Source organism: Eptesicus fuscus, chromosome 6 (genome assembly GCF_027574615.1).
Source record: "Eptesicus fuscus isolate TK198812 chromosome 6, DD_ASM_mEF_20220401, whole genome shotgun sequence".
In the NCBI taxonomy this organism is placed as follows: domain Eukaryota; kingdom Metazoa; phylum Chordata; class Mammalia; order Chiroptera; family Vespertilionidae; genus Eptesicus; species Eptesicus fuscus.
The window spans coordinates 26049809-26075275 of record NC_072478.1 but is presented as its reverse complement, the minus strand read 5'-3'; the positions used below and the strand labels follow the sequence as shown (position 1 = coordinate 26075275).

At 45.5% G+C, this 25467-nt stretch overlaps 1 protein-coding gene across 1 annotated transcript in view; it reads right to left on the bottom strand.

Annotated features, from left to right (window-relative positions):
• The window catches only part of LOC103304972 (complement C3-like), a 60182-nt gene extending 35237 nt beyond the window's left edge, over positions 1 to 24945 (bottom strand). The window contains exons 1-21 of the mRNA XM_054717463.1: positions 24872 to 24945; positions 23959 to 24151; positions 22978 to 23140; positions 22811 to 22881; positions 19867 to 19961; positions 19684 to 19766; positions 19508 to 19598; positions 19069 to 19171; positions 18827 to 18956; positions 18487 to 18602; positions 18245 to 18394; positions 17592 to 17801; positions 17260 to 17463; positions 16734 to 16895; positions 16219 to 16348; positions 15902 to 15973; positions 15558 to 15758; positions 12500 to 12608; positions 12161 to 12246; positions 7521 to 7663; positions 7219 to 7431 (exon numbers count right to left, since the gene is read on the bottom strand). Of these exons, the coding sequence (XP_054573438.1) occupies positions 7219 to 7431; positions 7521 to 7663; positions 12161 to 12246; positions 12500 to 12608; positions 15558 to 15758; positions 15902 to 15973; positions 16219 to 16348; positions 16734 to 16895; positions 17260 to 17463; positions 17592 to 17801; positions 18245 to 18394; positions 18487 to 18602; positions 18827 to 18956; positions 19069 to 19171; positions 19508 to 19598; positions 19684 to 19766; positions 19867 to 19961; positions 22811 to 22881; positions 22978 to 23140; positions 23959 to 24151; positions 24872 to 24945 (2799 nt within the window). The remainder of the gene's footprint in view (positions 1 to 7218; positions 7432 to 7520; positions 7664 to 12160; positions 12247 to 12499; positions 12609 to 15557; positions 15759 to 15901; positions 15974 to 16218; positions 16349 to 16733; positions 16896 to 17259; positions 17464 to 17591; positions 17802 to 18244; positions 18395 to 18486; positions 18603 to 18826; positions 18957 to 19068; positions 19172 to 19507; positions 19599 to 19683; positions 19767 to 19866; positions 19962 to 22810; positions 22882 to 22977; positions 23141 to 23958; positions 24152 to 24871) is intronic.
• Between the last annotated feature and the right edge of the window lie 522 nt (positions 24946 to 25467).

Genomic DNA, 25467 nt, shown 5'->3' with positions numbered 1-25467 from the left:
GCAACCTATCAGAGAAAGAATTCAGAGAAATGGTCCTAAGGTGGCTGAAAAAAATGGAAGACAAATTCAACAATATGAGTAAGAACCAAGAAGAAATGAAAAATGACATCGCTGCTGTAAAGAACTCAAAAGAAAGCATCAAGAGTAGACTAGAAGAAGCTGAGGACTGCATCAGTGAGCTAGAAGACAAGATGGAAAAAAATACCCAAGTAGAGCAGCATCTAGAAAAAAAATTAAAAAGCAGGAGGAGAGCTTAAGGAAACGTTAGGACAACATGAAACAAAATAACATCTGCATAATAGGCGTACCAGAAGGAAAGGAAACTGAGCAAGGAATAGAAAACCTGTTTGAAGAAATAATGACAGAAAACTTCCCTGATATAGGGAAGAAAAAGCCCACACAAATCCAAGAAGCTAACAGAGTCCCAAGCAAAATGAAACCCAAAAGACCAATGCCAAGGCACACTATAATTAAATTGGCAAACACCAACGACAAAGTAAGAATCTTAAAAGTGGCCAGAGAGAGACAGAAAGTTACATAGAAAGGAACCCCCATCAGACTAGCAACTGATTTCTCAACAGAAACTCATCAGGCCAGAAGGGAATAGAATGAAGTATACAAAGTCATGCAAAGGAAGGGTCTGAATCCAAGAATACTGTACCCAGCAAGGCTATCAATCAAAATAGAAGGTGAAATCAGGAGCTTCACATACAAAAAAGGACTAAGGGAATTTATCACCACCAAAACAGCAATGCAAGAAATGCTAAAGGGTCTGCTGTAAAAAAAAAAGGAAAAAAAGAAATAGCAAGCAAAGAAGGAACACAGGGGTAAAGAATAAAAATGGTGACAAAAAGTACCTGTCTATAGTAACTTTAAATGTAAATGGATTAAATGCCCCAATCAAAAGACATAGGGTAACGGATTGGATCAGAAAACAAGACCCATATATCTGCTGTTTACAAGAAACCCACCTCAGAAAAGAAGACGCACACAGACTGAGGGTAAAGGGATGGAAAAAGGTTTTCCAGGTGAATGGAAATGAAAAAAAAAAAAGCTTGGGTAGCAATACTTATATCTGACAAATTAGATCTCAAAGTGAAGGACATAACAAGAGATAAGGAAGACCACTTCATAATACTAAAGGGAACAACCCAACAAGAAGAAATAACTCTGGTAAACATATATGCACCCAATACAGGAGCACCCAAACACATAAAAAAATTCCTGGAGGATATCAAGGGAGAGATTGACAGCAATACAATCATAGTGGGAGACTTTAATACCCCACTATCACCATTGGACAAATCCTCTAAACAAAAAATCAGCAAAGAAACATCAATTCTAAATGACTCACTAGACCAGATGGAATCAATTGACATCTTCAGAACATTTCACCCCAAAACTACAGAATATACATTCTCAAGTGCACATGGGTCATTTTCAAAGATAGACCATATGTTGGGACATAGGCAAAGTCTCTTCAAATTCAAGAAGATAGAAATCATATTAAGCATCTTCTCAGATCACAGTGGCATAAAACTGGAAATCAACTATAATAAAAACAATCCAAAGAAATCAAACACATGGAGACTAAACAGCATGCTATTAAACAATGACTGGGTTACCAGAGAGATCAAGGAAGAAATAAAAAAAAATCATGGTGACAAATGACAATGAAAACACAACAATCCAAAATCTATGGGACACAGCGAAAGCAGTCTTGAGAGGGAAGTTCATAGCTCTACAAGCTTACTGCAAAAACAAGAAACAATGGTAACAAATTTCCTAACCCTACAATTCAAAGAGTTAGAAGGAGAGCAACAAGAAAAGCCCAGTGTAAGCAGAAGGGAGGAAATAATAAAGATCAGAGCGGAGATAAACGACATAGAGACCAAAAAAACAATACAAAAGATCAACAAAACCAAGAGCTGGTTCTTTGAAAGGATAAACAAGATTGATGAACTTTTAGCCAGGCTCACCAAGAAGCAAAGAGAGAGGACCCAAATAAACAAGATCAGAAATGAAAGGTGAAATAACAATAGACCCCACCGAGATACAAAGGATTGTTAAAAAATACTATGAACAACTCTATTCCAACAAACTGGACAATCTGAAGGAAATGGACATATTCCTAGAAAAATATAACCTTCCAAAACTCAATCAGGAAGAATATCAACAGCTCAATAGGCCAGTAACTATGGAAGGATTGAAGCAGTTATCAAAAAGCTTTTGGCAAACAAAAGCCCAGGGCCAGACAGCTTCACAGGAGAGTTTTACCAAACATTCAAGGAGGAACTAAAATCTATCCTCCTCAGACTATTCCAAAAAATACAAGAGGAAGGAACACTTCCAAGCTCCTTCTATGAAGCCAGCATCACCCTAATACCAAAACCAGATAAAGACAACGCAATGAAAGAGAATTACAGGCCTATATCCCTCATGAACATAGATGCCAAAATCCTCAACAAAATTCTAGCAAATAGGCTCAAGCAGTACATCAGAAAGATCATACACCATGACCAAGTAGGATTTATCCCAGGAATGCAAGGATGGTACAATATTTGCAAATCAATAAATGTGATACATCACATAAACAAACTGAGAGATAAAAATCACATAGTCATATCAATTGATGCAGAAAAAGCATTTGACAAAATCCAACACCGTTTCTTGATAAAAACTCTCAACAAGGTGGGAATAGAAGGCTCATACCTCAACATAAGAAAATATATATATGATAAACCCACAGCTAACATCATACTCAATGGGCAAAAACTAAAACCATTTCCCCTAAGAACAGGAACAAGACAGGGATGCCCACTCTCACCACTCCTGTTTGACATAGTACTGGAAGTATTAGCCATTGCAATTAGACAAGAAGAAGAAATAAAAGGCATCCAAATTGGAAAAGAAGAAGTAAAGCTGTCCTTATTTGCAGATGACATGATATTGTACATAAAAAACCCAAAAGACTCCGTCAAAAAACTAATAGACTTAATAAATGAATTCGGCAATGTAGCAGGATACAAAATTAACGCCAAGAAATCTATGGCCTTTCTATACACCAATAGTGAACTTACAGAAAGAGAGACCAAAAAAGCAATCCCATTTACCATCGCACCATAAAAATTAAGATATCTAGGAATAAACTTAACTAAGGAGGTAAAAGACGTACTTGCGGAAAACTACAGGACACTGAAAAAAGAGATAGAGGAAGACGTAAACAGATGGAAGAACGTACCATGTTCAAGGATTGGTAGAATCAGCATCATTAAAATGTCCATACTGCCAAAAGCAATCTATAGATTCAATGCACTCCCCATTAAAATACCAACGGCATATTTCACAGACCTAGAAAGATCTCTCCAAAAATTCATCTGGAATAAAAAAAGGCCCCGAATAGCTATAGCAATCCTGAGAAAGAAGAATAAAGTAGGAGGGATCTCAATACCAGATTTCAAGCTGTATTACAAAGCCACTGTTCTCAAAACAGCCTGGTACTGACACAAGAACAGACATATAGATCAATGGAATAGAATAGAGAATCCAGATATCGACCCAAACCACTATGCTCAATTAATATTTGACAAAGGAGGCATGAACATACAATGGAGTCAAGACAGTCTCTTCAATAAATGGTGTTGGGAAAATTGGACAGATACATGCCAAAAATGAACCTAAGTCACCAACTTACACCATACACAAAAATAAACTCAAAATGGATACAGGACTTAAACATAAGACAGGAAACCATAAAAATACTAGAGGAATCCACAGGCAGCCAAAATCTCAGACATATGCCGAAATAACTTCTTCACTGATACTGTCTCTAGGGCAATGGAAGCTAAAGAGAAAATAAACAAATGGGACTACATCAAAATAAAAAGCTTTTTTACAGCAAAAGAAACCATCAACAAAACAACAAGAAATCCCACTGTATGGGAGAACGTATTTGCAAATGTTATCACTGATAAAGGTTTAATCTCCAACATCTACAGGCAGCTTATACAACTTAATAAAAGGAAGATATATATAATTTTTTTAGAGGACTTTAAGAGAGAGATAAAAAACAATATAGTAATCGTAGGGGACTTTAACACCCCACTGATCACCCCACAGTGATCAGACAAAATAAATAAATAAATAAATAAATAAATAAATAAATAAATGAAATAAAAGGCATCCAAATTGGAAAGGAGGAAGTAAAACTCTCATTATTTGCAGTTGACATGATATTGTCCATAGAAAACCCTAAAGACTCCACCAAAATACAACTAGGTTTAATAAATAAATTTGGCAATGTAGCAGGATACAAAATCAACACCCCAAAATCAGTGGCTTTTTTATATACCAATAATGAATTCTCAGAAAGAGAAACTAAACAAACAATCCTATTTACCATTGCAACAAAGAATTTAAGATACTTAGGAATAAACTTACCAAAGGAGGTAAAAGATATATACTCAGAAAACTACAGGACGTCAAAAAAAGAGATAGAAGAAGATATAAACAAATGGAAGAATATTCTGTGTTCATGGATTGGTAGACTCAACATCATTAAAATGGCCACACTCCAAAGGAATTTATAGATTCAATGAAATCCCCATTAAAATACCAATGGCATACTTCACAGATCTAGAGCAAATACTCCAGAAATTTATATGGAACCAAAAAAGACCCCGAATAGCTGCAGCAATCTTGACAAAGAAGAACAAAGTTGGAGGAATCACAATACCACATTTCAAGTTATACTACAAAGTCACCTGAATCAAAACAGCCTGGTACTGGCACAAGAACAGGCATACAGACCAATGGATCAAAACAAAGACCCCAGAAATCGACCTAACCCATTATGCTCAATTAATATTTGACAAAGGAGGCAAGAGCATACAATGGAGTCAAGACAGTCTCTTCAATAAGTGGTGCTAGGAAAATTGGACAGATACATGCAAAAAAGTGAAACTAGACCACCAACTAGACCACCATTCTTGTAAACACCATTTACAAGAATAAACTAAAAATGGATAAAAGACTTAAATGTAAGTTGGGAAACCATAACTATCCTAGAAGAAACCATAGGCAGCAAAATATCAGACATCTCTCCTAGCAATATGTTTACTGATACATCTGCTAAGGCAAAGGAAACTAAGGAGAAAATAAACAAATGGGACTACATCAAAATAAAAAGCTCTGCATAGCAAAAGAGACCATCAACAAAACGAAAAGGGAGCCCACTGTATGGAAGAACATATTTGGCAATGATACATCTGGTAAAGGGTTAATATCCAAAATATATAAGGAACTCATACAACTTAACAGAAGGAAGAATAAAAATCCAATTAAAAAAATGGGCAAATGATCTAAATAGAGGCATCACCTCACACCTGTCAGAATGGCTACCATCAAAAAAATCAACCAATGACAAGTACTGGCGAGGATGTGGAGAAAAGGGAACCCTAGTACATTGCTGGTGGGAATGCAGACTGGTGCAGCCACTATGGAAAACAGTATGGAGTTTCCTCAAAAAATTAAATATGGATCTGCCATTTGACCCAGTGATCCCACTTGTAGGAATATATCCCAAGAAACACAAAATACCAACAGAAAGAATGTATGTATCCTTGTGTTCATAGCAGCACAATTTACAATAGCTAAGATCTGGAAACAGCCCAAGTGCCCATCAGTAGATGAGTGGATAAAAAAGCTGTGGTACATTTACCATGGAATACTATGCAGCAGTAAAAAAGAAGAATCTCTTACCCTTTGAGCATGGAGGGAACTGCAGAGTATCATGCCAAGTGAAATAAACCAATCAAAGAAAGACAAGTATCACATGATCTCACTCAATGAGGAATCTAAGTAACAAAATAAACAGAGGGGATCCAGAGATTGGAAGCATGGAAGAGAATGTGGAATCTTGGAGGGAAGGTGTGGGAGGTAACCTATCAAAGACCTTGTATGCATATATGCATGGCCCATGGACACAGACAGTGGGGCGGTGAGGTCCTGGGGCAGGGCATGGTGGTGGTCTGGATTTGGTCAGTGGGCGAAAAAAGGAGACATATGTAAGACTTTCAACAAAAAGGCTTTTTTTTTTTTTTAAAGCTGGGGTACATTTATACCATGAAATACTATGCAGCAGTAAAAAAGAAGAGTCTCTTACCCTTTGAGACAGCATGGAGGGACCTGGAGAGCATGATGCTAAGTGAATTCAGTCAGTCAGGGAAAGACAAGTATCATATGATCTCACTCATATATGGAATGTAATTAACAAAATAAACTGATGAAAGGAGTGGATCCAGAGTCAAAGAAGCATGGGAAAAAGTGCAGAATCTTTGAGGGAAAGCAGGGGAGGGTGGGAGGTTGGGGGGTAATCAGTCAAAGACCTTGTATGCATATATGAATAACCCATGTACACAGATGGTGGGAGGAGTTGGGGGGGGTTTGAATGGGTCGATGGAGGAAAAAGGGGACTTATGTAATACTTTCAACAATAAAGATTTTAAAAATAAAATAAAAATAATTTTAAAATTCAAGACAAAACTCTTATACTGAAATGTCATATTTGATATTAAAATATATTTGCCTGTCACCATAACCATTATTGCTTGTCTCATTTTCGGTTCTTATAAGTGTATTTCTAAGAGCACATGATCTCACTCATCTAGGGGAAATAATGAACAACATAGACTGATGAACAAGAACAGACCCAGAAACAAGGAGGCATGGATCAGACTGTCGGGCCTCGGAGGGAGGGTAGGGAAGGGTGGGGATAAAGGGAGAGATCAACCAAAGGACTTGTGTGCAGACATATGAGCCCAACCAGTGGTTAAGGACAACAGGGGGGTGGGGGCATGTGTGGGGAGGGGGGTGGGATGGAAATGGGGGGACGAGGACAAATATGTGATACCTTAATCAATAAAGAAATTAAAAAATAAAATAAATATATATATATATATATATATATATATATTTTAATGAAAATTGTTTTTATCTTTACCGCTGAGGTTTGGGGCACCCCCTTAGAACTTTATGTACAGAATGTCTCCCCTGCCTCACACGGCCCTGCTTTCACACCTCTGGGCTCCTAACTTTCCTAAGCTGAACACGGACAGTATTAGTGTCTCAGAGCCTGGGGCTCGAAACTGAGTTGACAGCACAGGGAGAGCAAGAGTCCCTCCTGAAGGACAAGAGGCAGCAGGTGCCCCAAGGACTCACCACGACCTTCAGGGTCTTCCTTACACCGTCGGTGATGAAGAACCGATAGACAGTGGCCTTGACCTCTACCTCCTGCAGGCCAGTCTTCAGGGGAACAATGACATAAGGCACCGCCAGCGAGGACTTGGGAGGGATGGATACAGTCTGCAGGTGACGCTTCTTGGCAGTGGCCAAGCTGCAGAAGGCTGGATTGTAGAGCATTTCTACTCTCACCTGCCGGGGAGAGAGTATCAGGCCAGGGGCACGCACCATGGTCCCCTCTCCAGGTTTCCCCTCGTGCCTCTCCTGCTCCACGGGCCCACCTTGAGCGTATCTGCTTCCCGGTAGTTGTAGAGGACGGCTCGGATCTCCACCTGCTCATTACGAACCACAGAGTAGGGCAGCTTTAGGTCGATGAAGAAATCTTGCACCACCGTCACCTCATAGGGGTCAGCCACACAGATGCCTGCCCAGGGGAACAGAACATGAGTGTCAGGGGTAGGGGATGGGCAGGGTGGACAGGGTCCAAGTTCAGCCCGAAGTTCCTGCCTCTCAAGGCTTACCCCTGACACGGGAGCTGTCCCGAGCTCAGCTTGTTTTGGTAGAAGCCCATAGACTAGAGCAGTGGTTCTCAACTTTTCTAATGCCGTGACCCTTTAATACAGTTCCTCATGTTGTGGTGACCCCCAACCACAAAATTATTTTCGTTGCTACTTCATAACTGTAATTTTGCTACTGTTATGTATCGTAATGTAAATATCTGATCTCACTCATATATGGAATTTAATTAACAAAATAAACTGATGAAAGGAGTGGATTCAGAGTCAAAGAAGCAGCTGAGCCTCATAGCCAACTGGCCTGGAGGTCAATTCCTCACAGTGACACCAACAGCAATCAAGGCTTAACTACAACAAGACTGTGCACACAACCCACAAAGGGGTGCACCAAGAGTGTCCACCTCAGGTGATTGGGGATGCTGAGCCACTGGACCCTATAGGACACCTACCACACAAGGTCACTCTATCAACACAGGAAAGCAGCCAAAATGCGAAGACAAAGAAACATGTCACAAATGAAAGAAATGGAAGAAAGCAAAATACTGGATATAGAGTTCAAAACCACGCTTATAAGGTTACTCAAGAATCTTCTAGAAACCTCTGAGGAATTTAGTGAAACCTTCAATAATCTTAGTGAGAATGCCAAAAATAATGGAAAAGAACCAGTCAGAAATTAAGCATACACTGACTGCATAAAGAATAATATACAGAGATTCAACAGTAGACTAGAGGATCCTAAGAATCAAATCAAAGATTTGAAATATGAGGAAGCAAAAACACCCAATAGGAAGAGAAAGAAGAAAAAAGAATCCAAAATTATGAAGATAGTGTAAGAAGCCTCTGAGACAACTTCAAGTGTACCAACATCCAAATTATGGGGGTGCCAGAAGAGAGAGAGTAAGATATTGAAAAACTATTTGAGAAAATAATGACAGAAAACTTCCCCTACCTGGTAAAAGAAATAGACTTACAAGTCCAGGAACTGCAGAGAACCCCAAACAAAAGGAATCCAAAGAGGACCACACCAAGACACATCATAATTAAAATGCCAAGGGCAAAAGACAAAGAGAGAATATTAAAAGCAGCAAGAGAAAAACTTAGTTACCTATAAGGGAGTACCCATATGACTGTCAGCTGATTTCTCAACAGAAACTATGCAGCTAGAAAGGATTGGCAAGAAATATTCAAAGTGATGAATAGCAAGAACCTAAAACCAAGATTACTGTACCCAGCAAAGCTATCATTTAGAATTGAAGGTCAGATAAAAAACTTCACAGACAAGGAAAAGCTAAAAGAGTTCATCACCACCAAACCAGTATTATATGAAATGCTGAAGGGTATTCTTTAAGAAGAGGAGGAAGAAGAAAAAAGTAAAGATAATAAATTACGAACAACAAAGTGACAACAAATACATATATCTATCAACAAGTGAATCTAAAAATCAAATGAATAAAAATTCTGAGGAACAGAGTAATCTGGTGAATGTAATAGAATCAGGGGCATGGAAAGGAATTGGACTGACAATTCTCGGGGGGAAGGCAGTGTAAGGGGTGAGGGAAGAGATTGGACAAAAATCTTACACCTCTGGACGAGGACAGTGGGGAGGGGCAGGGCAAGGGCAAGGGGTGAGGTGGGAACCGGGTGGAGGGGTGCTATGGGGGGAAAAAGAGGAACATCTGTAATAATCTGAACAATAAAGATTAAAAAAAGAAAGAAAAGAAAAGCTCACATCCTAATTGAGATGCACCAGATTCAAAGGCTTACAAATAGAAGTAAAATAAGTCATTAAAAATTTTGATATCTTGCCTGGCCAAAGTTGCTCAGTGGTTCAGTGTCAACCCATGAACCATGAAATCATGGTTTCATTCCTGGTCAGGGTACATGCCCGGGTTGTGGGCTTGATCCCCAGGAGGGGGCGTGCAGGAGGCAGCCAATTAATGATTCTCTCTCATCGATGTGTCTAACTCTCCCTCTCCCTTCCTCTCTCTGAAATTATTAAAAACATATTTCTTATAAATAAGGCTTAAAGATAAATAAACAAAAAATTTAATATCTTAATAGTTTATGCTTAAATAGTAGTGATTTTATTATTGTAACATTATTATTAGTGTGATAGTGGTTTTGCAAACTTTTATAAAATATGGAAATGATCACATTTTGGATATATTTGTGTCAAATAAAATGTATCTCTGAATTCGGGTTCATCATATTCATTTTTTCATGGGACTATCAGAAATAAAAATAACACACCAGCCCACATTAAATCTTTCCTTCCTTCCTTCCTTCCTTCCTTCCTTCCTTCCTTCCTTCCTTCCTTCCTTCCTTCCTTCTTTCCTTTCTTCCTTCCTTTCTTTTTTTCAAGGCACTATTATAAGGGCTTTACATGTATTAACTCATAACAATCCTCTCAATAATGCTTTGAGTACGTGCTATTTCTATCATGTACATTTTATGGAGGAGCACAGAGAGGTTGAGTAACTTGATTAAGGCCACACAGTGGCTTGTGCTGAGTCATACTGGAGTCCCAGGCAAAAGGAAACCGTGTGTCCCTGTGTAAATGATTTCTTTTTAGATAATCACTTGTTCAAGAGAAATTGCCATAGCTCTGGCTGGTGTGGCTCAGTTCGTGGAGCATTGTCCCATGCACTGAAATTCCATTCCAGGTCAGGGCACATGCCCAGGTTAGGAGCTCCATCCCCATGGATGTTTTTCTCTTATGAATCTCAAACTCTCTTTCTCTCCCCCCTCTTTCTAAAACCAATAAACATATTTTTCTTAAATAAGAGAAATGGGCAGAAAATGTCAATTCCTTCAATTAAAACTGAGATCAGCAAAGAAGCAGATTTTTAAAATCTTGAAGTCAGGAAAGTAAAATGATACTAAAGTGAATAAACAAAATGAGAATACAGCCTAAGTAAGTCTGGCTCTGGTATAAATAAAATATTTACACTTAATATTGTGAGTTTGAATACACCTGCCTTTTAATGTTTTAATATTGTTTGACAAATTTTACCTTTAAAGTATACATAAAATATGGATATGGGTCACATTTTTTCTCTTGCCTCAAACTCCTTTGTGGATTGTCATGGCTCTGGTCTCTGTTTAAAATATGGATATTTTGTTCATCATAGATTTTTTTTTTGTACTCACTTTTATTTTGAAAACGATTGCAGTGGGATATTATTTATCTTGATGACTAACTTTTTGGCACCTACTTATATTTTGCACTAAAAGTCGGGGTCTTCCTTCCCTCACCCCTTCCGGCCCTGCTGTAAACCATCTCCATTTAGCTAGAGCTCCTCAGGTCTCAGTCCCGCTGTGGGTGACCGGGGACAGGTAACCGTTTTGTCACGCTTAACAATCTGACCACCCCCATTTCATCTGCTTCCTCCTTTTTCTTCATCGCTTTACCTACTATCATGCCGACAGCACCTCCTTAAAAGTTTTTGTGGTTGTGAATTAATCTTTATGATACTACAATGGTGGACTCGTGTCATGAAACATTAGACCAAACCCATAGAATGTACAACATCAAGAGTGAATTCCTACTGTCAGCTATGAACTTGGGGGTTTCATGGTTGATTGTAACAAATGCACCACTCTGGTGGGGGATGTTGACAGTGCGGGCGGCTGTGCATGGGAGAGGGGATGGCAGAGAGTATATAGGAAATCTCTGTACTTTTTGCTCAAGTTTTTAATAGAATACTTTTGTTTTTGTTCATGTTCACCCGAGGATATTTTTTTCCCATTGATTTTTTACAGAGAATGGAAGGGAGGGGGAGAGACAGAGAGAGAAACATTGTTGTGAGAGAGACACATTTATTGGTTGCCTCCAGCACAGACTCCAATTGCCCGAAACCTGGGTATGTGCCCTGGCCAGGAGTTGAACCCGCCACCTTTTGGTGTACAGGATGATGCTTCAACCAACTGAGCCAAACTGGCCAGGGCCTTTCTGCTCAATTTTGCTGTGAAATTAAAACTGCTCTAAAAATAAAATCAATTTAAAAAATAAAAAGCATTGCCCAGCCAGTGTGGCTCAGTGATTGAGCATCAACCCATACACTATGAGGTCACTGGTTCGATTCCCTGTGAGGGCACATGCCTGGGTTTGAGCTCCATCCCCAACAAAGGGCATACAGGAGGCAGCCAGGTGATGCTGATGTTTCTCTCTCATTGATGTTTCTGTCTCCCTCCCTTTCCCTTCCTCTCTCTCTCTAAAAAATCAATAAGAACATATTAAAAAAATAAAAATAAAAAGCACTGACACCCACATTTAGACTATGATGCATCCACCCCACCCAGTAACCAGGGGGCAGAGTGTCAGCCACCACGAAGCAGAGGAGCTTTGGGATGGATAAGAAACAGAAAATGCCCGGGGCCTTGGGCCTGCGAAACCACCATCTCACCTTTCCTGTCGGACAAGCTCACAGCCATGATCTCCCAGGTGGTGATGGAGTCTTTCAGAAACACCTTTATGGTCTTGGAGGAGACTCTAGATGGAGGAGAAATGGGGGCCTTAGGAGAAGATGTGGTGGAGAGGAGAGCAGGTAATGAGGGGCCCCAAAGGGACCGGTTGGAGGGTGCAGGTGTGGGCACCTCTTGGTTTTTCCAGGTTGGGTTGTGGAGTTGCACTATGATCCCAGAAAACAGAGGAGGTTGGGGTACATGCAAATTAAATGTTCTGGTCCTGAGTGTGGGTAGGAAGTGCCTGGGGGTGGGTTGGAATGAGGGGTGCCCAGCCTTACCCATTTTTCTCTGGGTCCTCTAACAACTCCATCTTCCACAGCCAACTCTCAGGGAAGTCGCTTCTGGAAGTGATGTCTTCTTCTGGAATGATGTCCTCCTCCAGGTCACCTGGGCAGGTGGGGGCAATCTGGGTTAAAAGCAGACCTGCTTCCCCTGCTGTCCCCTTAGATACTCATTTCTACAGCCCTGGAGGGGTTGCTGGCAGCAAAACACACCCATGGACAAATGACTTGTCTGTGAGTTAAAGGCTGTTCCCCTTTGAGGGCTCCTGCCTCCATAAAAATGTTAAAAGTGATATTTTATACAACGGCGTTGGTATAAAGGCAAGGATAATCCAGGCTAGGGTATATACATTTCCCCTGATTTCCAAGAAACAAAAGCATTTTCATAAGCTTCTAAAGGTACCCTGACCCCTGGCACGGTGCCTGCTGCATCAGAAGTGACGTTGGTCCTGAGAGCATCCAGGTGAGCGGAGATTCTGGACTGATGGAGACCCTGGTGGCCTCTACTGCAGCTGGGCACCACCAGCAAGTAAACACCGCTGGGCGTGGCTAAGGCTGACCGATGGCTGGGTTCTCCTCAAGAAATGGTGGACAGACTTTAACTTGGCTCTGGGTGTGTCTAACAACAAAGTAGGTGCAATTGCACAGATGCCTAAATCCATTCCTGCTCTGGGATAATCCATCAAAGTGCCTTTGGCGCTACTAACGTTTAAGCCATCCTCTGTCTCACCCCCAGTTGACTAAAAAACATACGCAATACTGAGAAATAAATCTCCCCATGGGTGTAAACCACAGCCCAGCAGATCAGTGAGGTCTAACTCCCTCAGCAGCCTTATCTTCTCTTTGCAGAAGGAAGGCTCTGTCAGGAGTAGAAAGCAGCCTGCCTAGTTGTCATCATTTGCAAAGAGAGTGAAGATAGACAGTCTTTTGCTCACGTGTGTTGGGAATCTTTGTGTCTTTTGTGGGTGGAGGGGTGGAGGGGATTTGAGCTTTCCAGATAAAAGAATTTAGAAATATTTCTCCACTTTGACAACAGCTGCCTTTGACAGGTGGCTGCTAAGCCCCGCCCCCCAAAGTACACATGTACACAAAAATCATGTGTTACCATATAAGGCGTCCATCCATATCTATTATTTTAAAGGCTAAGTGATATTGATCTTTGGTAACATCTCTCTTGACTTAAATTTTAAAAAGATGTTAAAAAATATGAAAGGAATAAAGAGGAATTTTACAATGGAGAAACAGGGCAGACACCACCTAATCAAGGATCAAGATTCACATCACCAATGATGGGACAAGTCAATGTAATAGAGACCTACAACCTGATAGTGTACCCGAATTAATCTGAAAAGTAATTATATTATTTTAAATCGCAGAACACATATACTTATGTGCATATGGGGTTAAGTTTCTTATATGTAAACTAGGGGACTGGTGCATGGATTTGTGCACACTGAAAGGAAATTAATTAGAAGAAATATTTTAGAGACCAGGGTGGGGCTGTGGGAGGTTGGTTCCAGACCATGTCCGGCCCATCTCACCCAGTCCCGATTGGCCAAACCCCAGCAGCAAGCTAACCTACCGGTTGGAGCGTCTGCTCCCTGGTGGTCAGTGCACATCATAGTGACTGGGTGAATGGTTGAATGGTGGGACACTTGCATATTAGGCTTTTATATATATAGATAGGGGGCTAACTTTTTCTTAAAGTTTTCTTTTCAAGGCCTGCAAAGTGATTGAGGAGGTGACTCAGCTGTGAATCCAGCAAGCAGAACTGATAGGTATGGTCAGGCCGACCCACCAGGAGTCAAAACATCATCTCATTAACATCATCTCATTGCCTGATGACTGATTACAATAGCTGATGTCTATGGACCCCCCAGGCCTGCTCATAGCTGCATCCTGTACCCCAAACCCCTTCCAGCTAATGCCCTTGAAAAACCTGTTTCCCTGAATACTTTTCTTGCAGGGCCATAAACTATGTGTGGCTGACTGCAGACACCAGCCAGGGCCTCTTTGTTCCCCCTTACCACCATCCTACGGGGGGCTGCAAAAGCCCGTGAAAAGCCCGGGAACCATAAACAAAGAACATAATGCCCTTTATAAAGAGAAAGCCCGCTATAGTCAGCGCTCAGCTTTAGGAACCAATTCCCCTGAGTCACAGCACCTGTGCTCCTGCAATAAAGTGCATTTTCTGAATCTTCCAAGTGCCTGGTTCTATGTCTTCCCGCTGCCTAGAAATTGTGCCTTAACAAATGCTACCTGCCTCCTGATTCCAGGCACCAAGGAGGGCACGATATATCCTCTGGGACAGCCCTGCCCAAAATGCAAAACCCGAATGTGAGCAGGAGAAACATCAGGCAGACTCAGGGGGCTGAACAACTTTCAAATGATCTGGCCTGTGTACCTCCTGTACATGAAGAACGTGAGAGTCACAGAAAGACCAAAGAGCCGCTGGGGGTTGGGCAGATACGAGGAGGCTAAAGAGACACAACCAGACACACCAATACAATGTGTGACTCTGAACTGGGTCCTTTTCCTAGAGAGAACTAAAAAATTTAAAAAGTGGCAACGTTTGAGTGGAGTCTGAATTAGATGGTGGGAAGGAATCCATAGTAATGTCCTGATGCTGAGCATTGTGCTGTGGTGTTTAGGAGAATATATTTGCTGCCAAAAAATCCACACTAAACTATTCAGAATTATGGGGGCATCAAATAGCTGAGGGAAGGCAAGGGGGGAGCGGGTTTAACCCGCACAAGTTTGTCTGTAAGTTAAAGGCTGTTTAAAGAAAACAAGGTAATTATTTTTGCGTTGGTCTTGGTCGGCCAGCCAGCCACTGGGCAAGTTTCCCAATCTTCCTTAGGTTTTAAGCAGAAGCATATTTTTTGTTACGTTTCATCCTGTAATTGATAATGTAATTTCCCTCAATTTCACAAGCCACTCACACCTGCCTTTGCTCTTTAAACCAAATTTGATCCACACTTTTCCCATCCCCACTGATGGGCACCCCCCCGCAACACCGGCCCTCAGGCAGGGCCCCCCAGGCCGCAGCACTCACTCCTGGCCAGGCCCAGGTCGCTGTCCCGGCTGAGCTCCAGCCGCAGCTGGGTGATGTAGTTGCAGCAGTCCAGGAAGGCGTCCACGCAGGCCTTGTCCTGGAGGATGAACTGCGCCCTGCGCTGGCACGGGTACTGCATGGGGTTCTCCCGCATACCGTCCTCACAGCACTTGCGCAGCTCCTTGCTGGGGTACTCACCCGCTGTGGGAACACACACCCCAGGCAAGTCCCCACAGGGCCTCGCAGGGAGGACCTGCCCAGGTCCAGGCCGTGCCCTCCTCCCGCTTTGCTGGGATCTCAGTGGACAGGGTGCAAGGGTGGGGGAGGCGGATGAGGGCTCCCACCTTTGCCCATCCTCTTCTCCATGAGCTGCACAGAGCGGCGTCGCCGGGTGGCTGGTTTCGGGCATGCCAAATCTGAGGGGCGGGTGGACAGAACAAGATGGGTTAAACACTGACTGCCTGTCCTTGGTTTACTCCTCACAGTAGCTGCGAGGGGGGAGTGTTATTGCTCCCATTTAACAGATGTAGACACAGAAGCTCAGAGAGGAGAGCGATTTGCTAGTTGGTGGTAGAGGCAGGACTTGAAACCAGGGTCCCGGATCCTATCTGGGAGGTAGAAGTGCTGCCCCTCCCTGGCTGTCCACTGGCCGACTCCTCACCTGACCGCTGCTCGGTCTGCAGGCCTTTGCTGGTCTGGAAGACCAGCCCGGCATCCGTAAAGACGCCTGCATAGTTCTTTCCACTGCCCGGCGTGCAGCCAATGTCTGCCTTCTCCACTGTGTCCCAGATCTGCAGGGTGGGGAGGGGCTCAAGGGCAGGCTGAGGCCAGGCCAGCAGGGCCTAGGTCAACGCACCAACACATCCACCTAACCTCACTACTGTCCTCCTGTTGGGCCCCAGACACTCTAAAGTGGGTGATCGGAGTGTGCTGCTGTGGGACTCAGATCTGTGTCCATTACCATGACTGTCCCCAACATAGACCCTGTCCATCCGCATTTCCATCTGCAACTTGAACTTCAACCCATTCCCATGTCTGTGTCCATTTTGACCTCTGCACTCAACCCACACTCAATCTCATGTCACTGGTTCTCCCCAGCGCCATTCCCACCTCAACCCAATGCCATCTTTTTGCCTCTGCCATCTTTTACCCAACCTCAGTGACATGGGGACATACCTTTTTCTGAGTCAACCTGTTCTTCTTATTCAGCACAAACACGCCTTTGTCCACAGCCACCAGCCCCACTCGAGCCCCTTGGTTACCCTCTATCTTGAGCGATATCTGTTGTCCAGGTAGATGCTGATGCTTTTCCTCCTTCATGGCACTTTTCACCACCAGCTGTGAGGAGGTGGGAGGGGTAGGAGGGAGAAGTCAGCCCAGTGAGGCCCCAGCCTTGGTTGGTAGAGGACAGAAGGGGTTCTGGTCTGGTCTGGAAGGAGAGAAAGGTGGAGACAGAGAGAGAAGAAGGGACACGCACAAAACCATCATCAGGTAGAAAGTTAAGGAAAGAGAAAATTGGGGGCAAAAGAGATACTGAGACTAAAACAGGGAAGAAAACAAGATGGAAAAGGGGAAGAGAAAGGCAGGAACTCTACAAGCAGGGCAGAGAAATGGGTTCAGAAGGATGGAGAGAGGCAGAAACAGAGAAAGCCATGGCCAGGCAGAGAGTCACATGATGGGCACAGAGACTCACAATGCTTACCGTGCCCACACACGAATCCTTGACATCCACCCACACGGAATCAGCCACCACCTCCCTCTGGCCTCCTTTGTTCAGCGTGTAATAGGCCACCAGGCGGAAGGAAGGAATAAACTCTGTCGTGATGGTCAGAGGCAGCACCACCAGGAACTGGCCGGCTTCTCGCATCTGGCGTCCTACCTTCAACAGCTTCCCCTTGTTCATGACCTTGGGAGACAGGTTGGCATAAGGATCAGCACAGCAGGAGGGAGGATGGGGGATTTGGAAAGGGGTAGGGCTCTGAGAGCTGGAGAAGTGAGGAGCGGGGAGACCTGGGGTTGTAGGAAGCCACGCACCAGGTAGGTGAAGTACCGGACATTGGCATCCTGGCCGGGGTCCATTTGCAGGAAGAAGTGGACATTGAGCTTGTCCCCTGGCTTGAGCTCCGTGGCGGGCACGGAGAGGTGCAGGTAGTTGTTGGAGTTGCCCATCGTACTGTAGGGTAGGGCCTGCATTTGATTGGTAGCCTGTCGCCCCTCCGGGAGGCCCTCCTTCATTGTGCGGACCTGAGCAGGGAGACAGGGAGGCATGCTGCCTACCTGGGATGTCCATGACCTAACCCCTGCACCTGGCAATGTGGCAGCTTGTGTGACAAGAGGGACTTTGCAGGTGAGATGGAGTTAAGGATCTAGACATTGGCAGATTATCCTTGGTCACCCAGGTGCACTAATGTCATCACAAGGGTCCTTATAAGACATCCATGCAGATGACAGGAGGCCCTGTGTAAATGGCAGGAGGACCCTCTACCCAGACGGCAGGACTCCAATGTGCAGACAAGACTCCTCTATGTGAATGAAACATCTCCGTGTGAATGGCAAGACCCACTTATGCAAATGAAAGGACCCCCGCTATGCACATGACAAGACCCCTTTGTGCAATCATTAGAAGCCCGCTGTATGAATAAAGTCCTCGGTTTCCCTGTGGTGGGGTCCTGCTGGTGCAGACTCACAGTGATCAACAGGGGCTTCTGGCTCCTGTGTGTGTTGATGGTTAGCTTAGCCAGGCCATCATCCCGGGTCACAGAAATCTCTTGGTTGGAGCCCTGAATTGCCACAGGGATGCGGGGCGCTGGGGAGCCATCGGGGTTCGTCACATACACCTGTGGGTGCAGGGAAAGGTGAAGGGGGTTCAGCAGACCCAGAGACGAGGCTAGTGCTCAGGAGTGGGGTGCAACCTTGCCCTGGGTCTCACCATGAGGTCAAAGGGCATGGCGGGTTTGAAGAACCTGGGCGTCTTGGTGAAGTGGATCTGGTAGGGGGAGGTCACGATGGGGATCCCGCTGCACTCCGCCTCCACCATGTCGCTGCCTGAGGGGGCCAGCTGTGAGGGTGGGCTACTGGGCCACCCTTCAGGGCCAGGCTTCCCCCACATTGGACCCTGCTGCCTTCATACCAGACCTCCCTCCTCAGACGGGGCCTCTGTCATAAGACTGATCCCACCTTCATTCCGGGCCTCCTCCCTCAGTTGGGCCTCCCCTCTCACACCGGACTGCGTGGTGGTACTGAGCCTCCACCTTCAGCCCATGCCTCACCTGAGTGTAGGATGACGGTGACAGACACATACAATGATTTTCCCACTAGGGCAGCTTCTCGCGGGTGCTCTGGGGCCGCACTCAGCAGGACCTCTCGGCTCAGCACAGCTTCTCCAGTGCCATCCTCTATCTGGGACAGGGAATGAGGGCTCAGAGGGGGATGGACTCAGCAGTGAGGGGATTCAGAGAGTGAGAGGGAAGGGTTCAGAGTGGAGGAAGCTCTGGGAGCCCTTGGTAGGTACCACAACACGCTTGAGTGACTGGGACAGTGAAATCCTCTGGTCACCATCCTGGACCCCAAAGATGACGAAGGCCGTTCCATCCACATTCTTCCCGTACAAGAACCTGTGCAGAGAGGAGAGTCTCAGATTCTCCCTCCTCAAAAGCTGTGTCCCCCTCCCCCAAACTTCCACTGGCCATGGAGAGGACCCAGAATCCCCAGCCCCTCACCTCACCCTCATCTGGCCCTCACCCGGCCCCTCATCTGGTACCACATGATTCCTCACCTGGTCCTCACCTGACCCCTCACTTAGCACCTCACTTGGCTCTCACTTAGCCCCTCACCTAGCCCTCACCTAGCCCCTCACCTGACCCCTCACCTGGCTTCTCACCTGGTCCTCACCTGACCCCTCACCCAATCCCTCACCTGGTCTCTCTCCTGGCCCTCACCTGGCCCCTCACCTGGCTGTAATGGTGACCTCCAGGCCCTTAGGGTCATCAATGTAGTAGAATTTCTCTGCAGGCTCCACTTGGACCTCAAAACTAGGCAGCACTGGAGTGGGGGAACAGCACTGGTGAGGAGCCAGCACTGAACCCAGCATTATGGGGCCCACATCCTGACTCCCTCCTTCTCTTACCGTATTCCTTCACCTCAAACTCAGCGGAGAAGACCTGCTGTGGCGAATCTTCATAGTGGGCTCGTATCTTCCACTGCCCCATGCTGTGGGGAAGGCAGGTGAGTGATCTGCTCAGACCTGGCAGCCTCCGACTCCTTCTGGGAGAGGGGAGCCCCAAACCCACTCCCGGAGGGCCTGACGTACTTGACCAGCTCCGGGATATTCCAAGACTGGGACAAGATGCCAATGTGGTTTTGAGAAGAGAGGGGGTCCCGCTTGATGGGAATGCCTTCGGGCGTCTGTAGATAGACAGGGAGGGGTGTGGTTCTTCAGAGCAGGCTTAGCCCCTTGGCCCTCTCCTTCTCTGTGTCTGGACACTCTCTCTGCCATGTCTACAGCAGCAGCGGCTAAGAACGTGGACCTGAGTTGGTCAGCCTGCGTTCAGATCCCACTGTGCCACCTACAAGCTGTGTGACCTTGGGCAAGTTACTTAACTTCTCTGTGCTCAATGTGCACATCTAAAAACAGGAGATAAATACAGACCCTCTGGCGTGAGACAGCGTTCATATGAGCAGGAGCTCATCATTATGAGTGGCCCCCTGATATTAAGAATCACTAGACTGTATTACCTCCTTTTGTTCAAGGCCCTGGGCTGAGCATTTGATTTGTGCCAAGCCATACATAATTGCTCTGTTCAACCTTCTCCTCTGCAAGAATAGCAATCTCCTATACACATATTATTTCATTTCTGTCAACAGTTAAACATCGGGAGACCCCACATAGAAATCTGGTTCTCTGGCTTCTCCTGGAAACCAGGGTAACTGTGGAAAATGCCACCCTGTTGGCACAGGCGACATTTCGCTTCTGCCTTTCTCCCTCCTTGCCTCCTTTCTTCCATCACTTTGTATTAAGCCCCACTATATGCCAAACACTTGGATCAATTAAGGAATAAGCCCCGGAACAAACAGATAAAAACTCTTTCCTGTAGCCCTGGCTGGTTTGGCTCAGTGGATAGAGCATTGGCCTGCTCTATCCACTGAGCCAAACCAGCCAGGGCTACAGGGCCCTGTATTTGATTCCTGTCAAGGGCACATGCCGGGTTGCGGGCTTGGTCCCCAGTAGGGGGCGTGCTGTAGGCAGCTGATGAATGATTCTCTTTCATCATTGATGTTTCTATCTCTCTCCCTCTCCCTTCCTCTCTGAAATCAATAAAAATATATTAAAACACACACACACACACACACAACTCTGTCCTGTAGGGAATTGTGGTCCCACAGAGGTTGGTGGAGGGGGCAATTAATAAATGAATAAATCCAATTTACAGGATGCCAAAAGCATGGCAGGAAGAGTGAAGTGCATGTGTGAATGGGAGGGGGTTGCAAATTTACAGGTGCTCAGAAAGGCCTCACTGTACCATTGGGGCATTGGTGACATCTGAGCAAAGTCTTGAAGGAGATAAAGGGCAAGTAGAGTGCATTTTTGGAGGAAGATTGTTTTCTGGGCAGAAAAAATAACCAGTGCAAAGGCGCTGGGGCAGGAGACTCTGCCTCGTGTGTCAGAGGAACAGGGAAGAGGCCTGTGTGGCTGGAATAGAGTGAGTGAGAGGGAGAGTGGGAGGAGGTAAGGGCAGGAAAGGGACAAGGGAGGTCATTCAGGGCCTTGTAGGTCACAGGGAGGACTTGAGCTTTTAAAAAATATATATAGATATATATTATTAATTTCAGAGAGGAAGGGAGAGGGAGAGAGAGATAGAAACATCAATGATGAGAGAGAATCACTGATTGGTTGCCTCCTGCATGCCCCACACTGGGGATCTAGTCTAAAACCTGGTCATGTGTCCAGACTGGAATCCAACCTTGACCTCTTGATTCATAGGTAGACACTCAACCACTGAGCCAGGCCTTGAGCTTTTATCTGGAGGGAGGGAGGAGTCCTGGAGAAATGTGAGCAGAGGAGGGACTGGCCCAGACTCAGGTGCTCACAGGTGCCTCCTGGCTACAGTAGGCAGAACAGACTACTACACAGCATTATGGAATTACTCCAATCTTCAGAAGAGAAAATTTAGGCTTAGGAAGGTGAGAGACCTGGCCAGAGTCACAGGGACCAGCGGTTTATCTGGAGGTGGAATTCATAGGTGTGAACATTGCCCCATGCCGGCTCCCTGGGTCCCCGCCCACCTCTAGGCCTCTGTGTTTGTGCCTGTCTATATTTCTTTGCTTTAGGGACGTGGTTGGCAAACTGCGGCTCTTTGGCCCCTTGAGTGTGGCTCTTCCACAAAATACCACGGCCTGGGCGAGTCTATTTTGAAGAAGTGGCATTAGAAGAAGTTTAAGTTTAAAAAATTTGGCTCTCAAACGAAATTTCAGTCGTTGTACTGTTGATATTTGGCTCTGTTGACTCATGAGTTTGCCGACCACTGCTTTAGGACAAGCATGTCAAACTCGAGGCCTGTGGGCCACGTGCAGCCCACAAGAAATATTTTTGTGGCCCAGCCAATATAATGGTATGTAAGAAACGTTTTAATAACAATTTCATAACTTAATTTTTACAATATACTGTTATACCTAATTGTTAATAACAAACTACAACGTTCGCTAATGACGGATTACTATAATCCTGTTGCATTCATTTCCCTTAAGCGTCTTTTTTTTGCGAGAGTACCATTTCTCCCCACTAACACTAGCAGTGAATATTTTAGCAGCCGATTGCCATGTCATTAGTCTTGTACTGACTTGTTTGGTGTGCACAACAGGAAATATTTCACTTTTGGAGAACAAGAAAAATAGGTTTATTTGCGTTACGCTTATTAATTTGTGCAGTTATTCAGTGTCTGGTAAGTTCATGTTAAATAAAAAAATAGTAATTTTTATTAAAATGTTCTCTTATGTTAAAGATTATCATTTATTTCAGCCCTCTGTATTCAGCATGTCTCTATAGAAATAAACCTACGTTTCTATGAAAGTTGAAGCTTTTGTTTTTTTGCGGCCCACATAACTCACACCTTGTTTATTTGGCCCGTGTTAGCCTTTGAGTTTGACATGCTTGCCTTAAGGTCTTTCCTAGTGTCTCTTTCTCTGTCTCAAACTCTCCCTTAGTCTCTCCTTGAGTCTCTGCCCCAAGTGTGTCTGGGGGCCCGGCTGCCTGGTACCTCAATGCTGACGATAACCGTCCGGCCCACGGGCAGCAGCTCATTGTCCACAGTGAAGATCCGATAGAGGACTGGGAGGTGGCGGGAGAGAAAGGGACAGTTCAGTGAGGCCCTGCTCCTCCCAATGACCCAGCCCCAGCCCTCGGAGCCACCCACCAGCCCCTTACCCGTGGAGCCTGGGGTGTAGATGGTCTTGTCCGTCTGGATGAAGAGATACCCGCTCTGAAAGCTGACTAGCACCACCTTCTCCACTGGCACATTTCCAAAGACCGCCTGGACACTCACAAACTTGTTCCCCTTCTGTGATTTTAACTCCTTGCTGGCCGGGATCTAGGCATGGATGGGAGAGAGCATGAGGAGGGGTCTGCCCCAGGGCCCCTTGCCCACCGTCCAACCTCTGGGCCTTTGGCGGGTCCACACCAGCCCCTCCTCACAACAGAGCCTGTCCCTCATTCCTGCCTGGTCTCTCTGGTTGGCCCGGGTTTGGGGAGGGGGGTACTCAGTGAGGGGGCAAGGGCAGGAGACAGGCTAGGGTTCAGAGAGGAATGGAAAGGGGGATCAGAGAAGAGGCTCAGAGGATGGAGGGCTCAGTAGTAGGGGGGCTCAGAAAGGGGAGGAGACTCAGAGAGGAGAGGGGCTTGAAGGAAGAGAGGGCTTGGAAGGGAAAGGGCTCCAAAAGGAGGGACACAGACATTGTTGGCTTGGAAGGGAAGGGGCTCAGGGTTAGGGAGGGCCTTAGAAGGGGCAGGGTCAATAAAAGGAGGGGCTCAAATGGGGAGGAGAATTAAAGAGAGGAAAGGCTGCCCTGGCTGCTGTGACTCAGTTGGTTGGAGCTTGGACCTGTGCACCAAAAGGTCACTGGGTTTAATTCCTGATCAGGGCACATACCCGGGTTTCAGGTTTGATTCCCCAGCCAGGGTGTGTACTGGAGGCAACTGAGCATGTTCTCTCTCTCTCTCTCTCTCTCTCTCTCTCTCTCTCTCTCTCTCTCTCTCTCTCTTCTTTCCTCCTGGTGAAAGCATATTCTCATGAGGATTAAAAATATGGAAGGGTTGAGGAAGGGACAGGGCTCATAAGCGAGGTGCTGGAATGGGGAGAAGACCCATAGGGGGTGGAGCATCCGCGGGGCGGCTCCAGTGAGCACCCACCTTGATGGTGACGGTGCTCAGGTATCCATTGGCGCTGTTCAGAATGGTGTCCTTGCTGGACAGCACCTGCTTCTTGGCTGGGAAGTCGTGTACCTTAACCTTGACAGGAATGTTACCTGTCCCATCGTGGGCCTCCAGCACCACTGTCTCCTCATTCTCCAGCCGCAGGATGTTGGGGGTGATTATGGAGAACCTGTGGGAAGAGTGCACGGGGTCATCCTAGGAACCAAACATTCCAGCCTCCAAGGGGGTCTCCCCAGTCCCTGCTCCTGCAGGAACCTCAAAACCAGAACCAGCAAGTCCCCTAATTATCTAGACTTCCAAACCCACAGTTGGGGAATCTACATACATACTCCTGAAACCCTGATCCCTAAATCTTTAAACGCCCTAAGTTTCTAAACACCCAGACCCTCAGGCACCCCAACTATACATAGCCAAACTCACATATACCAAATCTTTGAACCCCAAATCCTTGAACACTCCAAGCCTCTACCTAAACCTCTATCACCCAGGCCTATAAATACAACTAAATCCGCCCCACCCCCAGCCAACATAACCCCACGCCATAGCTCTACACACACTGAAACCCATAAATCCTAAAACTGCAAACTCCTAAATCATGGAAAGTCAAACCTCCACATCCACAGAATCAGCAAACACCATATGCACCCTAAACCTGCAGACCCCCAGTTTCATAAACATCCACACACTCCCTCTGTACAATGCTTGAATTTCACAAACACCCAACCCATAAACTCTCAAAGTCACAGGCAGCCCTATTTATTAGCATTCCTCCCCACTAACTCCTCATCCTCTGGCATAATGCACCCTGAATTCTACAAGGACCTGAACCCACAAATGCCTACTCCACCTCAGAAGTTGCCTCACTTGGGGTAGGGCCATGACTACTCACATGGGGTCCCCCTGGGCCAGGGGGAGACTGCTCAGCAGCAGCAGTAGGAGGCTGGAACCTGAGGCAGGCCCCATGGTACAGGGACAGTGGAGGGACAGAGGGACAGAGGGACTGAGGGTTGGAGGGAGAGGACTGAGCAGAGGCTGCTGGAGGCCTCCTTTTATCTAGTTCCCGCCTTTCCTCCACTCAGCCCAGCCCTCTGCTCCCCATGGCCTCTCCTGGGGCTGCCCCAGATTTCTCAATAACGTTTCCTAAGTTTTTTCATTTCCTGGGCCAGCAGGTCCTGGGTAATTAACTTGAGGGCATATCCTTCTCCAACAGGAGCACAAGTGCCCCCTGCCTGGGCTTTCCTCAGTGGCAAGGCCAGTGGATGAACAGGGACCTTTCCCTGTTACACCCACATTGTAGTGGAGGAACTCTGAGGGCAAGGGGTTCCCCCACCCCCCACCTCAGATATCTGGGCCAGGCTCAGTCCAGTTTCGTCCATTAACTTATTATTATTTTTTTTAAAATATATTTTATTGATTTTTTACAGAGAGGAAGAGAGAGGGATAGAGAGTTAGAAACATCGATGAGAGAGAAACATCGATCAGCTG